A 24,229-nucleotide genomic window follows, 5' to 3' on the forward strand; every position below is an offset into this window, starting at 1 on the left:
GTGGCTGGGGACAGTGGCTCATGCCTGTGATCCCAGCACTGTGGGAGGCCAAGGAGGGTAGATCACGTGAGATCAGGAGTTTGAGACTGGCCTGGTCAACATGGTGAAATCCTGTCTCTACTAAAAAATACAAAAATTTTGCAGCCATATAAAAGAATGAGATCATGTTCTTTGCAGGGACATGAGTGAAGTTGGAAGCCATCATCCTCAGGAACTAACACAGGAACAGAAAACCAAACACCACATGTTCTCATTCATAAGTGTGGGGTTGAGCAACGAGAACACATGGACACAGGGAGGGAAATAATACACGTCGGGGCCCACTGGGGGTTGGGGGATAAGGGGAAGGAGAGCATTAGGACAAATACCTAATGCATGCAGGGCTTAAAACCTAGATGATGGGTTGATAGGTGAAGCAAACCACTATGGCATATGTTTACCTATGTAACAAACCTGCACATTCTGTACATGTATCCTGGAATGTAAAATAAAAGAAAATAATATAAAATACAAAAATTAGCTGGGTGTGGTGGCGGGCGCCTGTAATCCCAGCTACTCTGGAGCCTGAGGCAGGAGAAACTCCTGAACCCAAGAGGGGAGGGGAGGCAAAGGTTGCAGTGAGCTGAGATCACGCCATTGCACTCCAGCCTGGGTGAGAGAGTGAGGCTGCATCTCAAAGCAAACAAATGAACAAAAAACTTTAGGGAAGTTTGGACAACTCAGATAATGTAAATTTGTCATTAAGGGTAACTCTTTTGCAGGGAAGCTACCAGCATAGATTTGGATCATATTCTCATTTCTGCTTTGATATTTTCTTGTCTGAGACGTTAGCCAGTTTACTTAGTCTGAGCTTATTTACACATCTGTAAAATGGGCGTAGGATTAATACCTTCAATTTAATTATTGAATTGATTAATAAAGCAGTACACACATAGCCCAATGCCTGAAGTAAGCACTCAATAAATCGTTATTATATCTGTAGATCATTTCAAAACTTTAAAAAACTGGTCAATCTATTTCTGCAACATTCTTTCCCCAAAGAAAAGAATTAACCAGCCAGTAGCAAAATCTAATGCCATTATTTTGACTCCTGGTCTATTTCTTTCTTAATAAAAGAGCAGATCCAAGAAAAGAACTTAGATGTGCAATCTCTACATAACTAGGATACAACCTGGTGAAAGCCCAGGCGTAGACAGGGAATGGGGCTTATGGGCTTCAGGTTTTGCTAGTGTTTGAACTCAAAATAAAATGAAATGGAAAAAAAAAAAAAAAAAGCCTGACATTGCATGCCATCCAATAGCACTTGTAGTGTAGTGCTTTTTTGGAAAGAATTCCTAAGTGGAGAAAAGAAGTATTAAAACCATGGAGTTTTACCAAATCTATGAGAGTGTGGAGGAAATCCTTTGTTTGTTGAAGAAATGACACTCTTACGTTTGCAAAAATGGACCAGGGGCCGGAGGAAAAGAACAAGAAGAAGAAAAAACAAATCCACAGGTAAGATCTACTGTAGTAATACACAGAACCTGATGTGAACCTCACACGAGAACCTCTTTCTCACCTGCAGCAAGAAGCAATTGCAACGACTGAAACTTTTTTGTCACAATCGACCTATTTACTGCTCTTAGAGTCCAGCCAGAGACAACTGCTATGTTGACTGAGTGGGGAGACATCTCGGTGGGGCCTGTAAAGGGAAGAAATCCAAAAGGACTTTGGAGGGGGGTGGAGAGGTGTTGGCCTTAGGAGGACAGTAAAACACTTATGTTCAGAGGTAGCTCACTATAGTTCTAGGCTCTGTTCCCTGGGGAGGACTGGTGCCTCCCAAAATCTGGCCTGGAGGAGAGACCACAGGCTTAGCTGCTGTGGAGAGCAGGGCTCTCTGCTCCCTTGCTTGGCTCTGGGCATGGAGCATGGTTTATGGATGGGCAGAAGAAGAACACAGTTTTGTACTTCCTGGCTCTGCTCTACAATGTCCAATGGTCCAAAAAAAGACACATGCTCCCTCTAGAGATGAATGGTGTGAAACTGTGAAGGCAAATACGACTTGCCTTACCCCTCTCGATTTCAAACAGTAAACTGAAAACCAATCTTATAAAGAGAGCTTTATTGTATAATAACATTGAGGGAAGGTTGGGAGTCTCTGGGGATCAAGTATACACAGACATTGTTTTGATAGGCCAGTAAGTAATGCTGTTACCAAACACTGAGAGGGTCAGCAGCTTTGCTCTCAGTCCAGTTCATTAGATGGATCAAAGCTGCAGTGCCAATGAAGGGATGGATAAAGAAGATATAGCATTTGGACCTTTAGGAGCTCTAGGAAGCCTAAACATCATTTCTGAAATGGGCAAAAGGGCAAAGTGACACTGGAAATCTTGGTTTTGAAACTACGGGGGCTACCATCAGAGCTAGTGTTGGGGAAGCCACTGGCTGCAAGCCCACATGGCTAGGACATCTGGTGAGAAGGATGGAAGAAGGAGCTGGTAGGGAGGTGTGAAGAAGCAGGACTTATTTCTTTCTTTCCACTACCCTCCACAGTTTAGACAGTATCCACTAGATATGCTGTGTGGTGGGGTCTATGGAAGGAGAGACGAGGAGACAAGTGAAGGGAAAAATGAAAGTCCGGTGGTTGAAGGATAATAAGCAGAAAGGAAGGCACTTTGAAATCTTTTCAAATGCAGAGATGTAGTAACATTCAAGGAGTTGGGATGTTATTCTTCCTCTCTTTATTCCACTTCAAACTTTGATACTGCTGCTGTGTGTTGCAACTTCAAGTCTTATGAAAGCTTTGAGAGTGAATAATTGACAGCGTTGGATCAAACCCAACTATTGCCCACAGCAGAGAGCACTGAGCTGCTGCGATGGCTGCCCTTGGTGGATTTCCACATCTTCTTCTGAAAGGGACAATTTTTCTATCTTTTTTCCCCCCTCCCCTCCCTTTCCCTCCTCTTCTTCTTCTTTCCCCCACTTCTCTCTCTCCCACCCTCTCTGTCTCTATCTCTGTCTCTTTCTTTTGTAGGTATTGGTTTTCTATTTAAGTTTACTTTAATCTTACCACCCAGGGTGGCAGTCATTAATTTTCAAAATAATTACATAAGGGAGGAGAAATGGACACTCCAGCTTCTGGAATATGGAGTAGCAACTCGGTGGGAGAGACCTTACCTGAACTAACCTCCCGGGCCTCACTCTATCCTTTGTCGCTTGCTCCTTAATCTCACCTCACATTGACTCACTTAGCTATGAAAGTAAAGTATCATTTAACACATGGTTGTGAGAAACACTAGAGCAAATACTAGACTCTTTGGCATATGCTGGGCTTAGGAACAACACAATTTTTCTTAATGCTATGACTGCTGAAGAAAGGAATACAGAGCACTTGAATTGCAGGGCAATGAGGAAATGAAGACAGTTAAGCAAATATTAGTTCATACGTGGTGATCCTCTCCTTTGTGTACACTTTGAACTAAAACAACAGCCTCTTAGCAGAGTGGTTGAAGTTAAAGTGCTCTGACACACATTAAAAAAAAAGAAAGTTTTAAACAGCAGTCTGCTTCTCTGGTATACAAGGTCTCCCAAAGTTTCAGTCAGGATGAAATTAATGTGCTCTTAAGGAGTCTGCTTCTTGCACTGGGACAAAATTAAATAGAAGTTATTCAGTGACATTGAAATTCTAAAGGTGATAAAAGAGAAGGAAATATTCTGGAGGAAGAGTGCATGGTTTGACTACTGCCAGGGAGTTGATACATTAACGAGGAAATACTGGACCTAAACAGACTAAATTCATTATTTTTTCTGCTGCTAAAATTTTGTTTGGATAACTGAAAACGATGAAGTGGAAAAAGGAGACATTCATGTCTCATATGGAAGGAAAAGGCCTGGTTGTGTCTGATATTGGAGAATAAATTTTTCTAGGACTATTCATTCTAGTGAAAATATTACCTTTGTGTCTCTGCCAGTGGGAGCGTTCTCATTTGTGATTCAGGATTATTTGTCCTGTTGTGGTTGTTTCATTCTCCTTTAAAATTCTTCCCTTTTCCTTCAGTATTTGTTTAAAACTCTAGCTGATGTACATGGCTGGATAGTTTTCTAGAAGATGAAGCTAAAAGTCAGCCCCCAGCTTTGCTACCATGAAATTTGCTCTTTGATTCAAGGTTACCCAGGTATTCCCATTTGGGAATATATATGTGCATTTCTAACTTGGACTTGGGCAGCAAGTTAATAAGGCCTCTTCCTTGGAATGGAGCCATAACTAAATGTCTTTCATTGTACATTAAGGTGAGGCATGAAAATGGCATCCAGGAATACAGAATGGACATTTTAGTCCAGAGCTAATCAGTGGGCCCACCCCAAAGTCTGAGAGTCTGGGGGCTGGACCACTGAGTTTTCTTTGTAGTGAGTTCAAATTGCCCAGCTTAACGACACTCATGGAGTCTCCAGATCACAACAGGATCACTCTGAATCCTTAGGAATTCCAGGGATACACAGATGCTTTAAGGGCTTTGTTTCAACCTTGACCTTTTTTTTCCTTTTTAAAGAATATTTATTCCAGGTGTCTTGAAATGCATGGAAGAAAATGCAGGCATCCAGAAGATTGCAGTCTTTCTGAGAGGCCCCCAGAGAACACTGATGAAAATTTAGTTTTACACAATTCTGCAAGGGCTCAACCTGTTCAAGTGGATCCCCATGTCCTTAGAAATTCCTCTTTCTGTAATGATTGCAAATCCAAATAAATTTCTGAGAACTTATTTGATCCAAAGTTACACGCTCCAGTGTTCCCCCACATTTCCACAGTCTCAGCTTACCTGGGTGTAAAGAAATTGAGTATGTACTGGGTTCACACCCGTCTGTGTGTGGTTTTTGGCCCACATTCAAGGGTTCTAGGTACCTTCCAGCCTCTTCACCTGCTTTTGAATCTTAATTTGGAGGTAATGGTGAGTCAGAAAGCTAAAGGTGATTTAAGCTTGAGAAAAAACAAAAAGGTGGATCAATGAAGTACCTTTTCCCCAAATTAATAAACTGTTCACTTTTTACTCTCCCAGAAGTAGATTGTTAGTTTTGAAATGAGAAAAGTTCCCTAATCCCCTTCACAGGGCATACATTGGGGGGTAAATCACTTCTTCAGTGCCAGGCAGCTCAAACCCCTAGGGGGAGTAGGCAGATGGGCAGGTCGTGGGGAGCGTGTGCTCCGACCCCAGATCCCACAGCAGCATCTAGGGTTGAGTGTTTACAGCTCCTGAAGTCCCAGCGGGCGTGCATTATAGTGTGCTCTTTCAGCTTGGCCATCCTCAGGCAGGTTGTCTTCATCAGCTCAGTAAGACCTTCTGCCTTATCACAAGGACAGTGGGCTTTCTGTATCCCGGGTTCTTGCCTTAGTGTACCGGAAAAATCGGATCACATGTGGGCTTGGAGGATGGGTGCAAGGTGTTTTTTTGTTTTGTTTTGTTTTGTTTTGTTTTGTTTTTGAGACGGAGCCTCACTCTGTCGCCCAGGCTGGAGTGCCTGTGGCGCGATCTCCCCTCACTGCAAGCTCCGCCTCCCGGGTTCACACCATTCTCCTGACTCAGCCTCCCGTGTAGCTGGGACTACAGGCGCCCACCACCACGCCTGGCTAATTTTTGTATTTTTAGTAGAGACAGGGTTTCACCGTGTTAGCCAGGATGATCTCTATTTCCTGACCTCGTGATCCGCCCGTCTCCGCCTCCCAAAGTGCTGGGATTACAGGCGTGAGCCACCCGCCCGGCCGGCGGCAAGGTTTTTTACTGAGTGGTGGAAGTAGCTCTCAGCAGACGGATGAGGAGCCAAAAGGAGGATGGAGTGGGAAGGTGGTCTTCCGCTGGAGCTGGGCTGCTCAGGGGCCGAGATCTCCTCCAATTGCCCTCAGCAAATTTCCCTGGGCATCTGCGTTGTTCCGTCGTCGATGGACTGTTGGTGTCTGTGTATTCATCTGCGGATGTGTTCCTCTCCACGTCCAGCCGCTTATGTGTGCAACCGCTATGGTATTGGGGTTTTTACAGGCACAAGATGCGGGGGGCATGGTGGTCCAGGGTAATCTTGGAAAATGCAACATTTGGGCACAAAAACAGGAGTGCCTGTCCTCACCTAGGTCTGTGGGCACAAGCCCCAGGGTGGAACCCTAGGGAGGAACCCCGCCTTTCTCTACCCAGTGTTTCCCTGTCCCTCTCCCATATCAATTTAATTAATAAGGAATTTGTTATTTCAGTCTTGCAGTCCATCAAATCATGTGTGTCTGTTTACATTGCTTACATTCACCTTGTTGATTGTAATCTACAAGTTCTTCTATTCAGTCACGACATAGGTCTGACATCTGAAGTGAGATCTGATGTCTGAAGTGAGAAACTCTTGATTCTTTAATTCTCATTGGCTGCTAAGACTGTTACTGCTACTAGTACATTTCTCTAACATGTAGTTTTGAATTTCTGTATTAAATAGCCTCTTATATTTCCAAGGAACATTTGAATAGTATAGATCCAACATCTGAAATTAGATCTGATGTCTGAAGTGAGAAACTCTTGATTCTTTAATTCTCATTCACTGCCAAGCCTATTACTGCTACTAGTACATTTCTCTAACATGTAGTTTTAAATTTCTGTATCAAATAGCCTCTTATATTTCCAAGGAATATTTGAATAGTATAGAGGATTTTTTAAGCTGCATAAGATTTGGTTGTCAAAAAGGAAATAATTCATAATTAAATTCACGTATCAATTCCTTTGCCACTGAGTTTGAAAACTCAGGGTCAACAGGCAGGCAAGGCTTATCTTTCTGAATTGGGAACAAGTATAATGAAAGCACTTATGATATCCCAAGTAATCTTTTTTTCTTTTTTTAAAAAGAATTTTGCCCTGGCGCGGTGGCTCCAGCCTGTAATCCCAGCACTTTGAGAGGCCGAGGCGGGCAGATCACGAGGTCAGGAGATCGAGACCATCCTGGCTAACACGGTGAAACCCTGTCTCTACTAAAAAATACAAAAAACTAGCCGGGCGAGATGGCGGGCTCCTGTAGTCCCAGCTACACTGGAGGCTGAGGCAGGAGAATGGCGTAAACCCGGGAGGCGGAGCTTGCAGTGAGCTGCGATCGAGTCACCGCACTCCAGCCTGGGCGACAGAGCGAGACTCCATCTCAAAAAAAAAAAAAAAAAAAAAAAAAAAAAAAAAAAAAGAATTTTATGACAGAAGAGCATATGGAAAAGAAGAAAAGTATATATAAAATATATATAAATATATATATTTTTTAGAATCAGATAAGATTATACCCTGTAAATTACTTTGACTTGATTGATTGACAAGGGATAGCGGCATTTAGTGATGTTTTGTTTTTCTACACTAATAGCAATTTAAATTTTCTTGGCATCTGAAGCATGAAGGTAAAAATTTCACAGGATCATATTTTGAAGTCAAAAAGCCCTGTTTTGAAATCATCTTTGGACAAAATTCTTCATCTTTCTCAGTCTCTGTTCCTATCACTAAAACACATAAGAATGCCTAAATCACATCCTAGTTATGAGAAATAAATATAGTATCATATATAAAGCAGATGATATACTGCCTGGCCCATATTTGAATTCAATGAGAGGTAGTAATTGTTTTTACTATTTTTATTGTCATTCTTATTTAAACCTAGATCATCTACCCAAGCATCCCTCTTTAGCTATTAATATTTTTCTTGATATTTCTTCTCATACATGCTTACTTCTTGCAACCTGAACTCTTGGTTCTACACAACCTAGTTCCCTAAATTTCCCATGAGTAATGCCTCCCCACAGGAAATCTTGATCCTTCTTGTTGGCTCTGTTTCAGGTACTTGGACCTTTGCTCTTTCTGAAGATTTTCTAGGATTTCTAGAATCTCCTGCGTCTCCAACGGTACTGATGGAGAGTCTCAATAATAGTAGCTCTGGGTTTGGCATATATTTAGTGAGAACCAAGGAACTTAGGGTTGTATAATAGAAGGTCAGAGTTAGTAAAGGAAACCTGTACTGGACATTTGTTGGTTGCTTTTTTTTTTTTTTTTTTTTTTTAGACAGAGTCTCGCTCTTGTCGCCTGGGCTGGAGTGCAATGGCGCAGTCTTGGCTCACTGCAACCTCTGCCTCCCAGGTTCAAATGATCCTCCTGCCTCAGCCTCCCGAGTAGCTGGATGCTACTCCATGCCCAGTTAATTTTGTACTTTTAGTAGAGACGGTGTTTCTCCCTGTTGGTCAGGCTGGTCTTGAACTCCTGCCCTCAGGTGATCTGCCTTCCTCAGCCTCCCAAAGTGCTGGGATTACAGGCGTGAGCCACTGCACCTGGCCTGCACCTATGTTTTTCTCCCTTGTTCTTTCTGAAAAGTGTAAGAGGATAATCCATTTGCAAATATCTGATGATTCCATCCCAGAAATGTTTCTCAAAGTTACCCTCATCAGCTGGTATCTTAGTTTAGTGCTCCTAAGACTATTCCAACAATGATTAGCCTCTGAATCACTATTCTCTTCTGTCACTAGTGTATTCGTTACATGGTTTTCTTGTGCATATATCCAATGAGTAACACCCAAGTCCTTTGATGTGTCACACACTGGATTGAACATAAATGGTAAATCAGTATGTGAAAATGTCAGAGAACCCAGCCTTTCAGTATAAAGGGCCAATGTCCTTCTCCCTCTATCTCTGCCTGCATCTTGATATGGCTCTGTTGCTGGAGCAGAAGGAGCAAATTTTGTGTGTGCATATACTTTTGAGGAAGATGAGGGAGATGAAGTTACAATGTTTGGTTCCTACCATGTCTCTTGAAAAAAAATTTAACACCCATGATTAAGCAGACAGGGATTGAAGAAAGCATTTTTATGAGTCTCACTTTGTTCATTTTGGGGCACAAGCAATGGTTTTAGAGCCCTGGTGACAAGAATTAAGGCAGCAACCCTTCTAAGTCCCTTGCATGGAATCCAGCACCACTCCAGAGCCCTGCAGACCAGCAGTTCCCTTTCTTGATAGGTGAGCTAGCATCATTGATAATGAAGATTCCTGAAGTAGCTTCTTGGACAGTGGATAAGGACATGCAGAAGCAAGAGCTGGGGAGGAGAATATGACTAGTGCTCCTGGTGACTGCAGTTGACAGTCTGCAATGCAACAGGTTCAATGCTGAAACCTCAGAAAAACACTGGAGAGGCTTTGAAGGATGCACATATATGGGAGACAGAGAGGACTGAGATTCTGCAGTAATGGAGGGCTCAGAGTTACTATAATTGGGCCACCTATATTAATGTCCATAAGTTATACTATCAGGCTTTTGAAAACCACAACCGTGGAGTCCGCTTCTCCAGACAAATCTGAACATATTTATACCTGATTTCCATTGATCAATTTCAAACTCCCCATACTTGTACACAAGGCTCTTCACAATCTGACCCCAACCCCCTTCTGTACATCGTCTTCTTCCCCCTTTCCTCACTGAGCCTGTTGTCTATCTTCTTTCTCCGTGTTTTTCAGGTCATTGCCTTATACTTCTCCCCCCATTTCTCCAACAATATCTTCCCCATGCCTATTTGTTTCTGATTTATTTATTTTCGTAGAATCTTTCTGTCTTAATCTAGTTTTGGTTGCTCAAAGCAGAATACCTGAATCTGGGTAATTTATAAAGGAACAAAATTTAATTCCTACAGTTCTGGAGGCTTGGAAGTTCAAGGTTGAGAGGGCGAATCTTGTGAGCTGAGGGCTTTTTTTTTTTTTTTTTTTTTTTTTTTCTGAAGTGGTCTCCTTCCATCTTAGCCTCTCAAGTTACTGGGTGGCTGGTGAGGGCCTTGCTATTGGTGAGGACTCTCCACAGAGTCCCAAGGAGCCACAAGGCATCACATGGGGAAGGACTGAGTGTGCTAGCTCTGGCCTCTCTTACTTTTCTTACAGCTACTAGTACCACTTCCAGATAGCCCATTAAGTCATTATCCATTAATCTGTGGATAGATTAATACATTCATGAGGGCTCTGCCTCTTAAAGGCCCCAGGTCTTAAAGGCCCCACCTCTCAATATGTCACACTGAGGATTAAGTTTCAAGGTAAGTGTTGGAGGGGACAAACATTCAAATCATAGCACTGTCCTTTTGTTAATAAAATAACTGTTTCACCTTTCTTTCCTTTAACCAGTCTAAAACCTGCCGGGAGGTGGGGCAAGAACCATGATTTAGATTCGAAGTCAATGCTTGTTGTTTAAATGTAAAAATTTCTGGGGCCCATAGAATTTAGAATAGTAGAGAATCAAAACTGGGGGAATGAATCAAAAAAAACCAAAAACGAAACCCCTCACTTTTTACAAACTAGATATTTGTTGATTGTCTACTTAGAATCAATTTCTTTGTATTTCTTGATAACAAATGGCAGATTTTTAGGGGTAGCTGCATCTCTCACACAGCTGAGATGCTTCTGGGGTAGCAGTCCCTGTCAGTCTAATCAGAGTAAACATGCAAGTACTTTGCTTAAAATGTAGGGCAGACACATTGTCTCTGAATGTGCATCCTCAGATGTCAGCAGCATCTGGTGACCAGGAACATGGATGACTGAGGTTGGTGCCAACCTCCAGCGTGGAGAGAAGAAGAGAATCTGGTCTCTAATTGGGGTCACCTAGACGGAGGCAGAAGCCACCCCAAAGCCTGCTTTACTTTGGACTCTCACAATCCCCATGTCAGAAAATCACTGTCCTTTAAATATTTTTTGAGCTTAAGTAGTTTCTGTCCTTGCAATATAAGTAGTTCTAATGAATACAAAACGTTACATGTCTCTCCTCTCCCATAATTATCTGAGAACAGGAACCCAAAGCCCTGAATCAAGAAGCAAATTTGTGACAAAGAGGAAAGTAGAACCCAGGTCTCTGCATTCCTGGTCCAGATCCCTTTGTTAAATCAAACCTTATCACCAGCATTTTCAGTGTTGCTGTTCCACTTCTAAGCAGAGATGTGATCATTTACAAAAAATGTTTTAAACATCTTAGCATTTCACAGATTTACTACTTGATATTGAATTTGAATATATATTGCAATATGGCCCAACAATTATTTAAATTTATGTAGATGAGGCTTGTAAAGATAATATACTAATGTATGTGGCACAGCATTTGAATTGGGCTTTTGAGATCTATTTGTTTATTTGCTTGTTTAAGCAGGGCTGTTACTTTAGCATCATTGACCTTACTATTTCTTTTCCCTTGAAAATTGTTGAGAGCAGATTATAGGAAAATGTAGTACGTTCATAATTCCAGGTACAGAATATCTAGTTCTATAAAACCTGATGGAAACCGTATATTGACTGCCACTTAGTAGCCATATGGTTAAGATGAAACACTATTGAGAGTTCACAAAAACAGCATTAGATAATTTGCACTGTAGTCAGCTTTAATTAAACTTTTGATAGGCATGCAGAGCTGTGTTATCAAAGTAATATAGAAATGTTCAGGCATATATGATACATGTTTGGCTGCAAAACATAGCATAGCATTCTCAAATTCTCTCTAGGGTTGATGTATCCCCCTTACAATAAATTATTTAGTAATATAACTGCATGTTGGCCAGTGATCCCCTGATGAAGCGTGTATGGCAAGTCATGCTTACCATGGCAAGCTCTGTTAAGTGTCTTGCAGTCTAAATAAACTCCCTGCAATGACTTGGGAGCCAGTATGAGGCAAAGTTTATCATTTTTGGTTCCTTGTGAAGAATCAGTAAGAACATTGTTTGCCTCTGCAAACAAGTGCTTTTGATGGGTCCTGGTCCCTGAAGTCAGTAGAGAGTACCAAATGCTTAATATTGGGAGGTTAAGAATGTCTCTTTTAACTTATGCTTTCTAATATGCTGTTCTTTCCTGCTCTTCACGTCTCCATGAACAACAGCTGCATACACATCACTTACCCTGACACTTGGAAAACAGACCAGCAGCCTTTTCTATTCCTACCATAAATGCCACTCAGTGAACCAGCCACTAGGTCATGCTCATGGGCAATGCAATCTGTTCCTCCCTCCTGGGCTCCAGCCTCACTTTCATAATGACTGGAGGGAGAGCTGTCCCTTGGGGAATTTGTTGTTCTACACTTAGACTTTTGGCAGCTGGTAAACCCAAAACCATTATTTTTCAAATAAGCTGGTTATGATACAGACACAAAATTTCTAAGTTGGAAAATTTTGTTAAGCCAGGATCAAATTTCAATTGATGGAATTCACTTCTCTATAATTTATAAGGTGATACTTAATCATGAAAAATATCCTGATGCTTTTATTTGGTTGCATAGAATATAATGCTTTTAAGAACACCTCTACCCCAACTAATCCTCTCTCATATGTTCATAAAGAAAACCCATCCTCCCTTCCTAGGCATTGTAAGGGGCATACAACAAAACTCTCAAAGTTGGTATGAAAGAGCCAGTGGAGAAACTTGAAGATAAAGATTGGGAAGCACTGCAAACATAAGCCATGGCAGAAGATAAATTAGCTCTAAAATTATTTTGTTAATCACTAGATATATAGGAATAATTGTACAAAGAATCTCAGCAGATTTCACATTTTAAAAGTAGGCTGCATCACACCATTTTGAAATTATGAACTAATGCTATTTTCTTCAAGTGCTCAGAAAGCCATACCTATAGTCCAAATGGTCCACCTCTCAAAGTGTACATAGATTATATTTAGAGAGAAGGATGTGGGTAAGATATGTGGTTTATCACGCTCACAATGCCAGTTCATGAAAAAGCTTCTCTTTTTAAAGCATCTTCGTCCTTCATGAATTCAATCTAAAAAAGGTGAGAATGCACACCCTAAGCATTCCTTTCTGCCCTTAGAAATCCATTCTGAATTTGACATTCAGTGCTATTAGCCCAATGTTTGGCATAAAGAAAGTAGGACCTTCATAAATATTTGTTGGTGAGATGAATAAATAAATGAATGACTCCCTTTTGGAATTTGTCCTGCTTTGTCGTGTTCTGCCTCCAAGAAAGGGAATTCCACTGGTGCTGTCACAGATTAGACTAGTTGGCCTTGGGTTTTCCTCTGCAATTTCTTTTTTTTTTTTTTTTTCATTCAATTGTCACTTTATTGCAAGATGGTAGAATTAATTGCAAATTTAAACTATAATCTGGTAATCTTTAGTCAGGCTGCAAGTTTTTATAAAGACAAGCTGCTTATTCAGAAGTGATCATGGAACAACTCAAAGGCAAAGTAAGAAGGATGAGAAACATTTGACTGGCCGATAGAGATTTTGTTCTCTTACTATATGAAACAAACTTTTCATTTTTAGGAAGGGTAAACTATAACTTCAGTAGACATCAATACAGAAAGATTTCGTCAAATAGACTAGTTTCCATTTAGTCTGTCAACTGTTTCTAGCTGTCTCAATTGGGATAGATTCATTTACATAACCAGGGGTGCTTGAGCCTTCTTTGCCAGCAGCTTTAGGTCCGCAATGCACTTGGCAACTGTCTCCTTTTCCTGCTCTGCGGAGATGCTTTGCACCACGTGCTTTTCCACCCAATTTATCATGTGCTCTTGTTCCTTTCGACGCGTCATGTTCTGCACAGCTATATGATAGTCCAGGCGACTCTTTACTTCCTTATATACTCTATATAGTCGTTCCCGGTAAGTAACCTCCAAAGCCATAGCAATGTTATTCCTTTGCACATCAAAAAGGTAATGGCGCTTCTGAGTCAGTGCCTGCTGTGACTTCTCCATATCAATTGCATTCTGGATTTGCTGGATGGAAGACTGCTTCGCCTCTTCTAGTTGGGCAAGTTTTTGCTCATTGATTTTATCAGCATATGCCGCAACAAAGGGACCATATTTTTAATTCTATAGACCATTATCCCTATTAATGACATGGCAGTGAAGGTCTCTGCGGTAATCACATATATTTCTTTGGATAAAGCATACAAGATAAGCCCAGTTCCGAGCACATAGGGTCCTGTTACACCAGTTTTAGGATAAAGAAACTGGAAGAATTCCTCAGGGATCAGTCCATAACGAACTTTTCCTCCATATTCAGGAAGAGGTGGTAGAGGGGCAAGGTGTGGCTGCCCTGTATGGAAGGTCCTTGTTGCCTGCAATACTCCTGGACCTAGGAAGGCTGCATTCTTCAGAGACGGGGCCGCTGTGGCGGCGGCGGCAAGTACCACCCGGGAGAGCATGGTCAGCGAAGGTGCAGGTAGCAATCTTAGAGCAATTTCATTTCAACGAGTGTTCCCCAAGTCTAATATGTGGTAGAAAAGTCCGTGTTGCTCAGCCTAATGATCCTGACTACAAAGAGGATGTGCTTTGCAGTCAGCCAGGCCTACCTTGGAGTCCCTGCTCTGCTCTCTCTCACCAGCTGTGTGAAATCAAGCACTGAGACCATTTTCTCATTTGTAACAAGTGTGCGAGGGCACCTCTCTGCTAGGCTGGCTGGGAGCACTGAATGAGATAACATATTTAAAGAATTTAACATACTGCTTAGCTCACAGGAAACATATAGTACATTTATTATTATTTTAATTTTGCACCTGTGAGAAAGAATTTTGCTTTCTAAAGTTTATTTTCATAAGCCTCCCAGCCCCTGAGAGTGTCCATTTTCCTTTCTCTTTGGAGGTGCAGTGACCATGAGTACTGCATATAATATTCCAGGGACTATTCACTGTTGTTTTGAATGACATATACAGCATTAATATCTGCTATCTGCTCTTTTTGTCTAGGGCAATATATTGGGATCTTTTATTTAGGGAGCAGCAAGACCTTCATATTACAAGCATTATTTGGATATTTCTTCTAAAATGCAATTCTTCCCATATGTCCAAGACATAGCTCACCTGACCACTTGAATGTATTATTATTTAATTAACTGTTTCAGTTTTATGTTTCAAATCTTCCTTCTATCTGGGAAAATTGAATGATATTTTCAATGCTGAGAATTTTATGAAAATATTAATCATGATCAGCATTGGCAATAGTTTCATGAAGAACTATTGTTAGAAGAGCTCCTACGAACTCTATTTTTTATATTTGGCTTTTAAACCTTTTTCCCATAATGGTGGTTGAGGTTGGTTTATGTTTTTGTTTTTATAGTAAATTTGTATATGATAATAACATTGACTATCTGTCATTTCTCACAAAATTTTTTAGTTTGCTTGGTTTTAATTTTGTTAATATATCTTTGACGTGTAGACATTCTATGTTTTCATCTCATTGAACTTTGTTGTGTTTTTTCCCTCTTTGTGATTTCTTTTGTTGCTGTTGAACTTGGAAGTTCTATTCGTACCGAGTTCGATTAAAAATTCACCAGCATTTTCATCTAGGTATCAATAATTGTCATTTCAAAAAATTCATTGCATTAAATTTATGACTCCATCTACCATCTTTTTGTGTATGTAATACCTGAGAATATGACTTAAAAATAGGTATCCAATTATCTTAGCACCATTTATTGGTTATTTCTTTCTCCACTGATCTGATTTATAAAGCCAAGCTTATATAGTCAGTTTAAAAATATATATGTCGGCTTAATGTCTCAGAACTTTGATGTCATTGGTCTCAGACACCACTTTGCCATCCACTATCTGGTGGGTGGTGGTCTTTTTGATGGTTTCATAGAGTTGCTGTTGTCCAGGGCATCACCAAGATTGAAGTCCTCCTCATCTTCCAGCAGGTGGCAGTAGGTGGCGATCTCAGCCTCCAGCTTGACCTTGATGTTCAGCAGGACCTTATACTCCTGGGCCTGGCGCTGTCCCTCTGCCCAGGTCTGTGCCAGCTCTGACTCCAGGTGCAGCAGGATCTCATTGAGCTGCTCCATCTGCAGGGCATGATGGGCCTCCACCTCCCTCAGGTTGTTCTTCAAGCTGGCCTTCAGATTTCTCATGGAGTCCAGGTCGATCTCCAAGGACTGGACTGTATGTCTCTGTTCTGTGAGCAACATCTCAGCAGCTCCAACTTTGGCAGACTGCGTGGTGACTGCTGTGATGCTTTCCTCAATCTGCTGAGACCAGTACTTGTCCAGCTCCTTTCAGGTCTTCCGAGCTGTCTCTTCATATTGGGCCAGGATGCCTGCCATGATCTTGGCTAGGTTCTGAGATCTGGGGGCATCTACCTCCAGGCTCAACCCATATCTGGCAATCTGGGCTTGTAGGCCTTTTACTTCCTCCTTGTGGTTCTTCTTCATGAAGAGCAACTCCTCCTTGAGAGCCTCGATCTCTGTCTCCAGCTGCAGCTGAGTGACATTGGTGTCATCAATGACCTTGTGGAGCCCATGGATGAGACATTAAGCCAGCAGAAGCAGGGTACCCTTTGGGGAGCAGAAGGCCAATAAAAAGTTCAGAGGTCAAAAATAAAATAAAATAAAAAATATATGTCAGCATCTGTTAATAGGTCATTTGTTTGTTGACGAAAACAGCCAAACTCTGTAAAATATTTCAAGAGGGTTATTCTGAGCCAAATATGAGTGACCATGGCCTGAGGCATAGTCTCAAGAGTTTCTAAGAATATGTACCTAAGACGGTTAGTTTACAGCTTGATTTATATATTTTAGGGGGACATAAGACGTTAATCAATACACGTGAGGTATACATTGGGTTGGTTCAGAAAGGTGGGACAACTCAGAGTGGGACCTTACAGGTCACAGGTGGATTCAAAGATTTTTCTGATTGGCAATTGGTTCAAACAGTTAAGTTATTATCCAAAAGAAAGGGGTGCCTGGGTTAAGATAAGGGGTTGTGGAGACCAAGATTCTTATTATGTAGATGAGGTCTCATAGGTGGCCACGTTTAGAGAAAACGGATGGCAAATATTTCCTAGTTAGACCCTTAAAAGGTGCTAGACTCTAGGTTAATCTCTTCAGGATTGGAAGGGTCTGGAAGGGGAAAGATCTAGCTGTGTCAGCAGAAATTCTTTGCAGATGCAAACTTTTCCTTACAAAAATTACAGATGCAAATTTTCCCCCACAAAATGGCTTTTCAGGGATATGTGAAAACATGCCAAATAAATCTATTTTGGAGTAAAATCCTTTGATTTCCTTCAGGGCCTGCTGCCTGTCATATGATACTGTACTAGAGCCAAATTGGAATTTGGTATCTTATTGCTACAGTCTGTTTTGTCAGTCTTAAGATCTCTGTTTTAATGTTAATGCTGGTCAGTTGTGCCTGAAATCCAAAGGGAGAAAAGTGTGATGGGGCATAACACCCCCTTCCCATCATGACCTGAATTAGTTTTCAAGTTTTTTTTGAATCTCTTTTGTTGAAGTGGGAGTGGGGGATAGGGTTGGTCATTCAGTCATTCAATCTGTTATGGGGCTTAGAATTTTATTTTTGTTTTACATCTTTATATAGTCCTAGTTGCTGATTCCAGAGCTGAACCAAGGCTTTATTGCATTGTTTTCATTAGCATATAAGATGTTTTAAATATCTTAAAGTATAAGTTCTACCATTCACTGGGAAATCCTGTCAGCTCCATCTTCATCATGAATTCAGAATTTGGCCACTAATATACCCAGAGTCCTACTGCTTTGCCACTTGCACTGTGACTAGTTTTGTTTCAGCCACCATCGTCTCTTGCTAGGATTATATAGCAATGGTCTCATTGCTCCTCTAGCTTTTATCTTGTACCCTAAAGCCTATTGTCCAGACCACAATCACAGTGTGTACCTCAATGTTAGGTTAGATCATATCAGATCAATGCAGTGGCTTTCCTTTTCCCCAGAGTGCAGTGCCCCTGAGGCCCCACAAGACCTGGGTCTTACCATTCTTGCCTCCCTCACTCAGCTCCAGGCACTTCTTTTACTCAGGACCCTTTCACATTCTTTCTTTCCTCTGTTTGGAATAATCTTTCCTAATTATCTGCATGGTTTGCTCCTTAGTTGCTCAGATATTACCAAAGAGTCTCTCCCCAATCCAGAGGAATAACCATCCATGCACCCCTTCCCCAGGTCCCATTCTCCTCACTCTGTTTTAGTTTTCTTAATTATACATGGCACCACCTGTTTGATATCAGCAGAAGAATGAAACTTTAAGAGGACAGGTTTGGGTTGAGGTGGGGGAAGGTTAATGGTTATTCCCACAGTCTAGTGACAACAAAAATGAATGACATAAAAGTCTTAATTTTTGAGGTGTGTTAAGCCAACTTTGGGGTGCGTTTGAGCAATCTGTAGACAAATCTGTGGCTGTTTCTCCAGAGAGGTTTTCAGGAGGTTTAGGATTTACATATTTCTTTAAAGGGACTATAAGGCAAATGGTTGTATTCCTATGAGACATTAGATAGTGCCCAGTAAATCTACATTTTACACAAGATAAGGTGAATGTTTGCAGAGAAAAAGGAAGTATTAATAACAGAAGAGCCACTTCTCTAGACCTCTATGGGTAGGTGGAGGAAATGAGTCTTGTCTTCACTCTGCACCTGCGAAGATACGATTATGATAGATATTATCAGTGTGGAATTGAACAGACTTTAGTTTTAGGAGCTAGACTTAGATTGCAGATCACAGATCTAAAGTTACAAAGAGCAAGTCCTTGTTTATGGGAGGCCAGCAGAGAATTTAGTTATGAATGATTTGTGGAAGCAGTTCTTCAGCAGGTGCCTGAGGTCTTTTATGTTTCCATGGGGATCTGGCTGAGGCATCCTGCTAGGAACAGATATTCATTTGGAAGAGGGAGTTGCATGACTCAACCTCCCGGGCTTAAGTTTCCCTTTTGCATAAGAAGTTTGGGGGTCCTGATATTTTTATCATCCTTTACACTGGAATAATGCTTGGCATAATAGAATGTGTTCAATAAATATTTACTGAGTGACAAGGCTTGGGAATTTATCTGAGATAATTCTTTGATAATAGAAAGGATTTCCCCCTTCCCAGGGTTGTTGTTCTCTTTGGGTTTTCTAATTCTTGAGACAACAAATATTTTCCTATGAAATCTGTGTATTCACCAAATACTTACTGAACCCCTCCATCTTCCAGGTAGTGTTCTAGAGTCTGTCAAATCAGCACAGATTATTGTTATTTACATTTTTAATACACAGTACTCTCTACAATTTAAAATTTTTAAAAATTAAAAAATCGATTCCTAGTTATTCCTGTATCTCCTTTTCCATATTAAATTTGCTGTTTGCTTTACTTTTTTTTTCCTTGATTAAGCTTTATAAGCTTTAACAATTTTTTGAGTAATCAGAAATGGAAAACAATATAATAGATCTGTTAATTGACTCAAAATAGCGTTGTATTTTTTCTATTATTTCTATTTTGTGGGCAATGTTTTCAATTTCCTCTTGGTCTTTATTTTTTAATAAAAGCATTTATAACAGTGACCTTATCTTTATATTGAGCTTTGATAACAGCTGATACATTTTGCTCTTGTTTTAAGAATATTTTAATTATCTTATAATTTTATTTCCAATGACTCAGCATTTATTCACTACTATCCAGCAGTGTGGCTAGAGTTTAGTGAATGAAAGACAGAGAGGTATGCACATTAATTCACATGAATTAATTATATTATTCCAAAATTCCATGAAATATAGTTTTTGAAAACTTAAGATGTCAAAGGCAGAGAGGCGTATGCTAAATTCAGGACAAGGTGGAGGCAGTAAGCTGGGCAGAACATTCAGGGCTTCTTAGGACAAGTGAAGGTGTCTGTGTTCTAAGAGCAATGGGAAGTTATTGGAGAATTTTAAGGACTTTGACGTGTTTTATGCCTGCTGGGGGAAGAGTAGATAAAAGAGGGCTAAGATAGAAGTGAGGAAGATCAATTAGAAAGTTATAGAAGCTGCTAACGGTGGGAAGATTATAATTCCTCAAAAAACACCACTGTCATGGAGAAGGAAAATGGTCCCTTTTATTTGTTGATACAGGGCCCTGGGTCACTGAAATAAATTTCACAACAGTGTTCTTCCTTCGGGGTAAATAGGGCTGCTCTAAACATGAGTAAACTTTGGAATTTTTTTTTTTTTTAGATTAGCCGCATTTAAGAAAATGTTTTCCTAACTTTATCAGTAGATTACTAATTTTGTTTGGCAGTTCTCTGTAGGTATTGAATGGTTGCTTGGAGCAAGTTATATTAGGAGCTGCTTTCTTGACACACCATTTTAAACTAAAAAACTCTTTGATTTTAATTCATACTTCAGTGTTTCCATATTGCCGTGTCCTAGAAAAGTTTTTGTCAGAATTTGCATGCCATTTTAGGTCTTCATATTTTTTTAGACTAAACATGTTTTCTGTATTTTTTAGGCCTCAAACTGCAATTTACATTATCTGAATTGTTTGCCTACTTAGGTCACATTCTCTAGACAGTGTTCAACTCTTTACTAGGCTGCAGATAAATAGGCTTATATACAAAATCTTCTATTTATAAAATCTCTCTTTTGGATAACAGAGTGCTTTTTGCCATTTGTAGACCTCTTCTAGTTTTGGATGCCTAATTTTGGAAATTTTTAATTACAAACGGGAGTGCTATCCTAAAGGAATACCACATTTGCAGTGATGTAGTATATACATATTAAACACAAATTTTAAGTTTTATTTTAGTTGTGTTTAGAAGAAATTTGCTCTCCTATGTCTTTAGAAACTTGATGTCCAAGAAGTCTCCTATGGTTTTAGGCTTTCACTGAAATGTCTGTGAGTCCATTAGGGCTGCTACAACAAAATACCTTAGACTAGGTGCGTTAGTCTGTTCTCATGCTGCTAATAGAGAAATACCCAAGACTGGGTAACTTATAAAGGAAAGAGGTTTAGTTGACTCACAGTTCCACATGGCTGAGGAGGCCTCACAATCATGATAGAAGGCGAAGGAGGAGCAAAGTCACATCTTACATGGTGGTAGGCAAGAGAGAGTGTTCAGGGCAACTGCCCTTTATAAACCATCAGATCTTGTGAGACTTATTCACTATCATGAGAACAGCATGGGAAAGACCCACCCCCATGATTCCAATTACCTCCTACCAGCTCCCTCCCACGACACATAGGAATTACGGGACCTACAATTCAAGATGAGATTTGGGTGGGGACACAGCCAAACCATATCACTAAGTAATTTATAAATGACAGAAATTTTATTTCTCACAGTTTCAGAGGCTGGGAAGTTCAAGATCAAGATGCCAGCAGACTCAGCATCTGGTGAGGGTTCTCTGCTTTGGATATTACACCTCCTTGTTGCATCCCCACATGCAGAAGGGGTGAACAAACTCCCCTCAGGCCTCTGTTATAAGGGCACTTATCCCATCTATAAGGCTTCTGCCTTCAGGACCTAATCATCTCCTAAAAGGCCCACCTCTTAAGACTAGTGCATTAGTGATTAAGTTTTAACTATGAATTTGGGAGGGGACACAAACTTTCAGACCACAGCACTTACTGATTGTGCAGTTTATTTCTGTGCCCAGTCCTCTGAGTTTATGAAAAGAAGGGAAGACATTTTTTTTTCTTTCAACCAGTATCACATTCAAACTAGGTAAATTTGGTACACTCAAGTTTTTAACGTTTTACAAAAAAAAAAAAAAAAAAAATCAAAGTTTCCTTTTAGCAACAGGGTGATACATAAAAGGGGAAAACTACAGCCCAGAGCACAAAGCCTAAAATGACCACAGAGGAGTTCCTTTCTTACGCTAAGCACAGGCTCTAACTTCACCAGACTAGCCTGTCTTCCCCTAACACTGCCATACTTCAGATCTCCATCTTAGTAAAAGATATGGATATTGTTGTTGCTCCAAAAAGTTTATTTAGAAACTATACATATAAGGCCAAGAAATTATTTTTCTCTTCTTGTAATTCTATGCAAAAAGTGCCTTCATTTATTCTTTTGGGTCCTTTCAAGTGGATAGTTTTACATCAGCTCCAACTTCCCATTATTCATTAAATCTTTCCTTCAACAAACATTTATCGCTAAGTTCTAGGTATGTCCTTGGTCCGAAAGTTTTAAGGTGATTGAGATACTATTATGGAACTTCAGGGCTCTATGTTTTTAAATTCAGGACAAACATGTAACAAATCAGGACAGTAATTTATACAATAAAATGCTATAAGAAATATAAAAATATAATTAAATGATAGACATAGGTATTGAATACCATGGGACACAAAGGTAAGAAGGTCAATAACACTAGGGTGAAGGCAGAAGATGGTTTTGAAATGTTAGAAGGAAGCCAGAACCCGTGAGTAGTCTTTCACTTCACAGAACTCTTTTGGATGGCTGTGAATGTTACATTTTAGTCATCCCCAGCTTAGAAAAAATTGTCTGAAGACTTTAAATACTGATTACTTTACATACTGATTACTGAAGAAGACAGTATATTCAACTCAGTACTCTAGGTGCAAACGTTGGCCAATTCACACTACATCCCTTAGCACACTCTAAATAGCCAAGATTCTTAAATGGCTGGGCTATCAAGTTGTTCCTGTTTTTCCATAAATACTACAAAACATAAAACACAGTGGCTATTTTGAAAAAGAAATAATAAAGAGTGTGCTCATTTGATACAGCTAGGAAGATATGTATACTCTGAGCTACATCATTATCTTCCACGTAAAGAGAAATTCCAACCTTATGAGAGAGCCTGGGAAACAGAAAAATGTTCTTTTCGATTCTTTTTATCATATAAAAAACTTCACAAAAGCCCTTATAACTTTGTTGAAAATTTCTCCTAAAAACATACCTTTGAACACCTATTGCATTTTTGTCACACTGGAAAAAAGCATGAATTCACTTCCTCTACTCTGTGGGTTGTGAAAGTAGAAGCAGAAATTACTTTGTGGCCCACCACCATGAAGAGAAAATGGTTCTTCTTGTACAGTCAAATGCAGGCCTTACTCGTTCCAACACTCTCTCCCCACCGGTTTAAGTATAGCTCAGAGACTTGTGCTAGGTGGAGTTGTTGCTAAATGAGATGCACTATTTTCCACAGAGAGCTTGTGGGACACCCAAGTAGGCCACCAGGGTGCTGGGGAGAACCAGAAAAACAAAGGTATGAGGCCTCTCCTCCCACTCCACTCTCCAATTGCTGGGTTATCAAACCAGGGCCTTGAACAGGCTAGTGGCTGAAGGATTTGGGGTTTAGATGAGAGAAGAACAGGAGGGTGGGAAGAAACATTACAGAAAACCGATCCTATCAAACACCCAAAGCAAGTTCAAGGCATTTCAACATGTCTTCTGTTAAAAACAAAAAACAAACAAAAAAAAAACTGTTTTGCTTTCCATGAAAAATACTTGAAACAAAATCTAGGAATTTCTCACGGTGCACACAGGAAAACGAGTGTTTGCACTTTGGAACCAGCTGAATGATAGACGATCAATGTGGAACACTGTTTCTGTGAACATGAATATAGGATATGCCTAGACACTTAGGAAATCTTTGTAGTCATACACTTCTTTGAAAAAGCTGTACACACACAGCAAGCTGTCCTACCTGTTCAAGGGGAGTTCTCAGCAGCTCAACCCAAAAACTGAGAAGGAGGTATCAAGGGGCAGGTCAAACTTTTTCCCAATTTGTAAGCCTGGCAGATGCCCTCACTGCTCAGAAAAATCACTTTGGTTTAACAAACATGTGTAGTTACAGAATTTCCCTTGAAGGAGTTCCTTGAATATTCCAGTTGTTGTTGAGGTAGAGCCCCATGCTTAGGTACATGGTGGCTGCATCCTCCTGTGGCCACCACTCTCTCTCTCCCTCAGCATCCCCGAGGGAGATGAGGTTGCCCATGTCAAACACACACCTAGAGGAACTCCCAGTTTTTGCATGGGAGTCGATGGTAAGGGCACCGATGGGAAGTTAAAAAGTGCAGAGAGGATGTTTCTGAAACCTTCTAATGGACTAATGGGCTAAAATCGCCTTCATTCATTGTCAAGCCTCTCTCTAAAGTATGAGTGAGCACAGGCAGCTTGCCAGAGGTTTAAGATAATCAAGACACCATTTATGGGAACAAGAAGTTATGAAAACAGTTTCGGCTTTTAACTTTATAGTCTGATTCCTCTGATTCTTAAGTTAAGGGTCATTCTACGTTTTTTAAAATTCCTTTTGTGCTTCTCTGCCCAACCACTTTTCACCCATTCAACTTCCTGTTCCTCTCTTGCATCCAGTTCTCTGTATGACTTGGCACTTGATACCTTTACATGTCCGGAATACTTTCTGAGCAAATATTTTATTGAACTTCCTAAAAATACACAGGTAGAATAAAAACATGGCCATGAAAATAAAGGCAGTGGAGTGCTTATGTTTACTAGAAAATGTCCACAAATATGCTGATATAGGATTCTCTAATTCTGTCTCAAAGAATTCTGTGATTCTTTC

At 40.3% G+C, this 24,229-nt stretch overlaps 1 protein-coding gene and 1 pseudogene across 1 annotated transcript; both read right to left on the reverse strand.

Moving 5' to 3' along the window:
- Positions 1-13,319: 13,319 nt before the first annotated feature.
- Positions 13,320-14,163, reverse strand: LOC105463398 (ATP synthase F(0) complex subunit B1, mitochondrial-like). The gene is given in 2 exon segments (XM_011710459.3): positions 13,320-13,797; positions 13,800-14,163. Coding segments are annotated over 2 exon segments (768 nt in total). The 5' UTR covers positions 14,137-14,163; the 3' UTR covers positions 13,320-13,366.
- Positions 14,164-15,480: 1,317 nt separating this feature from the next.
- On the reverse strand, positions 15,481-23,641 carry LOC105463621 (keratin, type I cytoskeletal 18-like; annotated as a pseudogene).
- Between the last annotated feature and the right edge of the window lie 588 nt (positions 23,642-24,229).

The sequence above is a fragment of the Macaca nemestrina genome, chromosome 3, assembly GCF_043159975.1.
Source record: "Macaca nemestrina isolate mMacNem1 chromosome 3, mMacNem.hap1, whole genome shotgun sequence".
NCBI classification, from domain to species: Eukaryota; Metazoa; Chordata; class Mammalia; order Primates; family Cercopithecidae; genus Macaca; species Macaca nemestrina.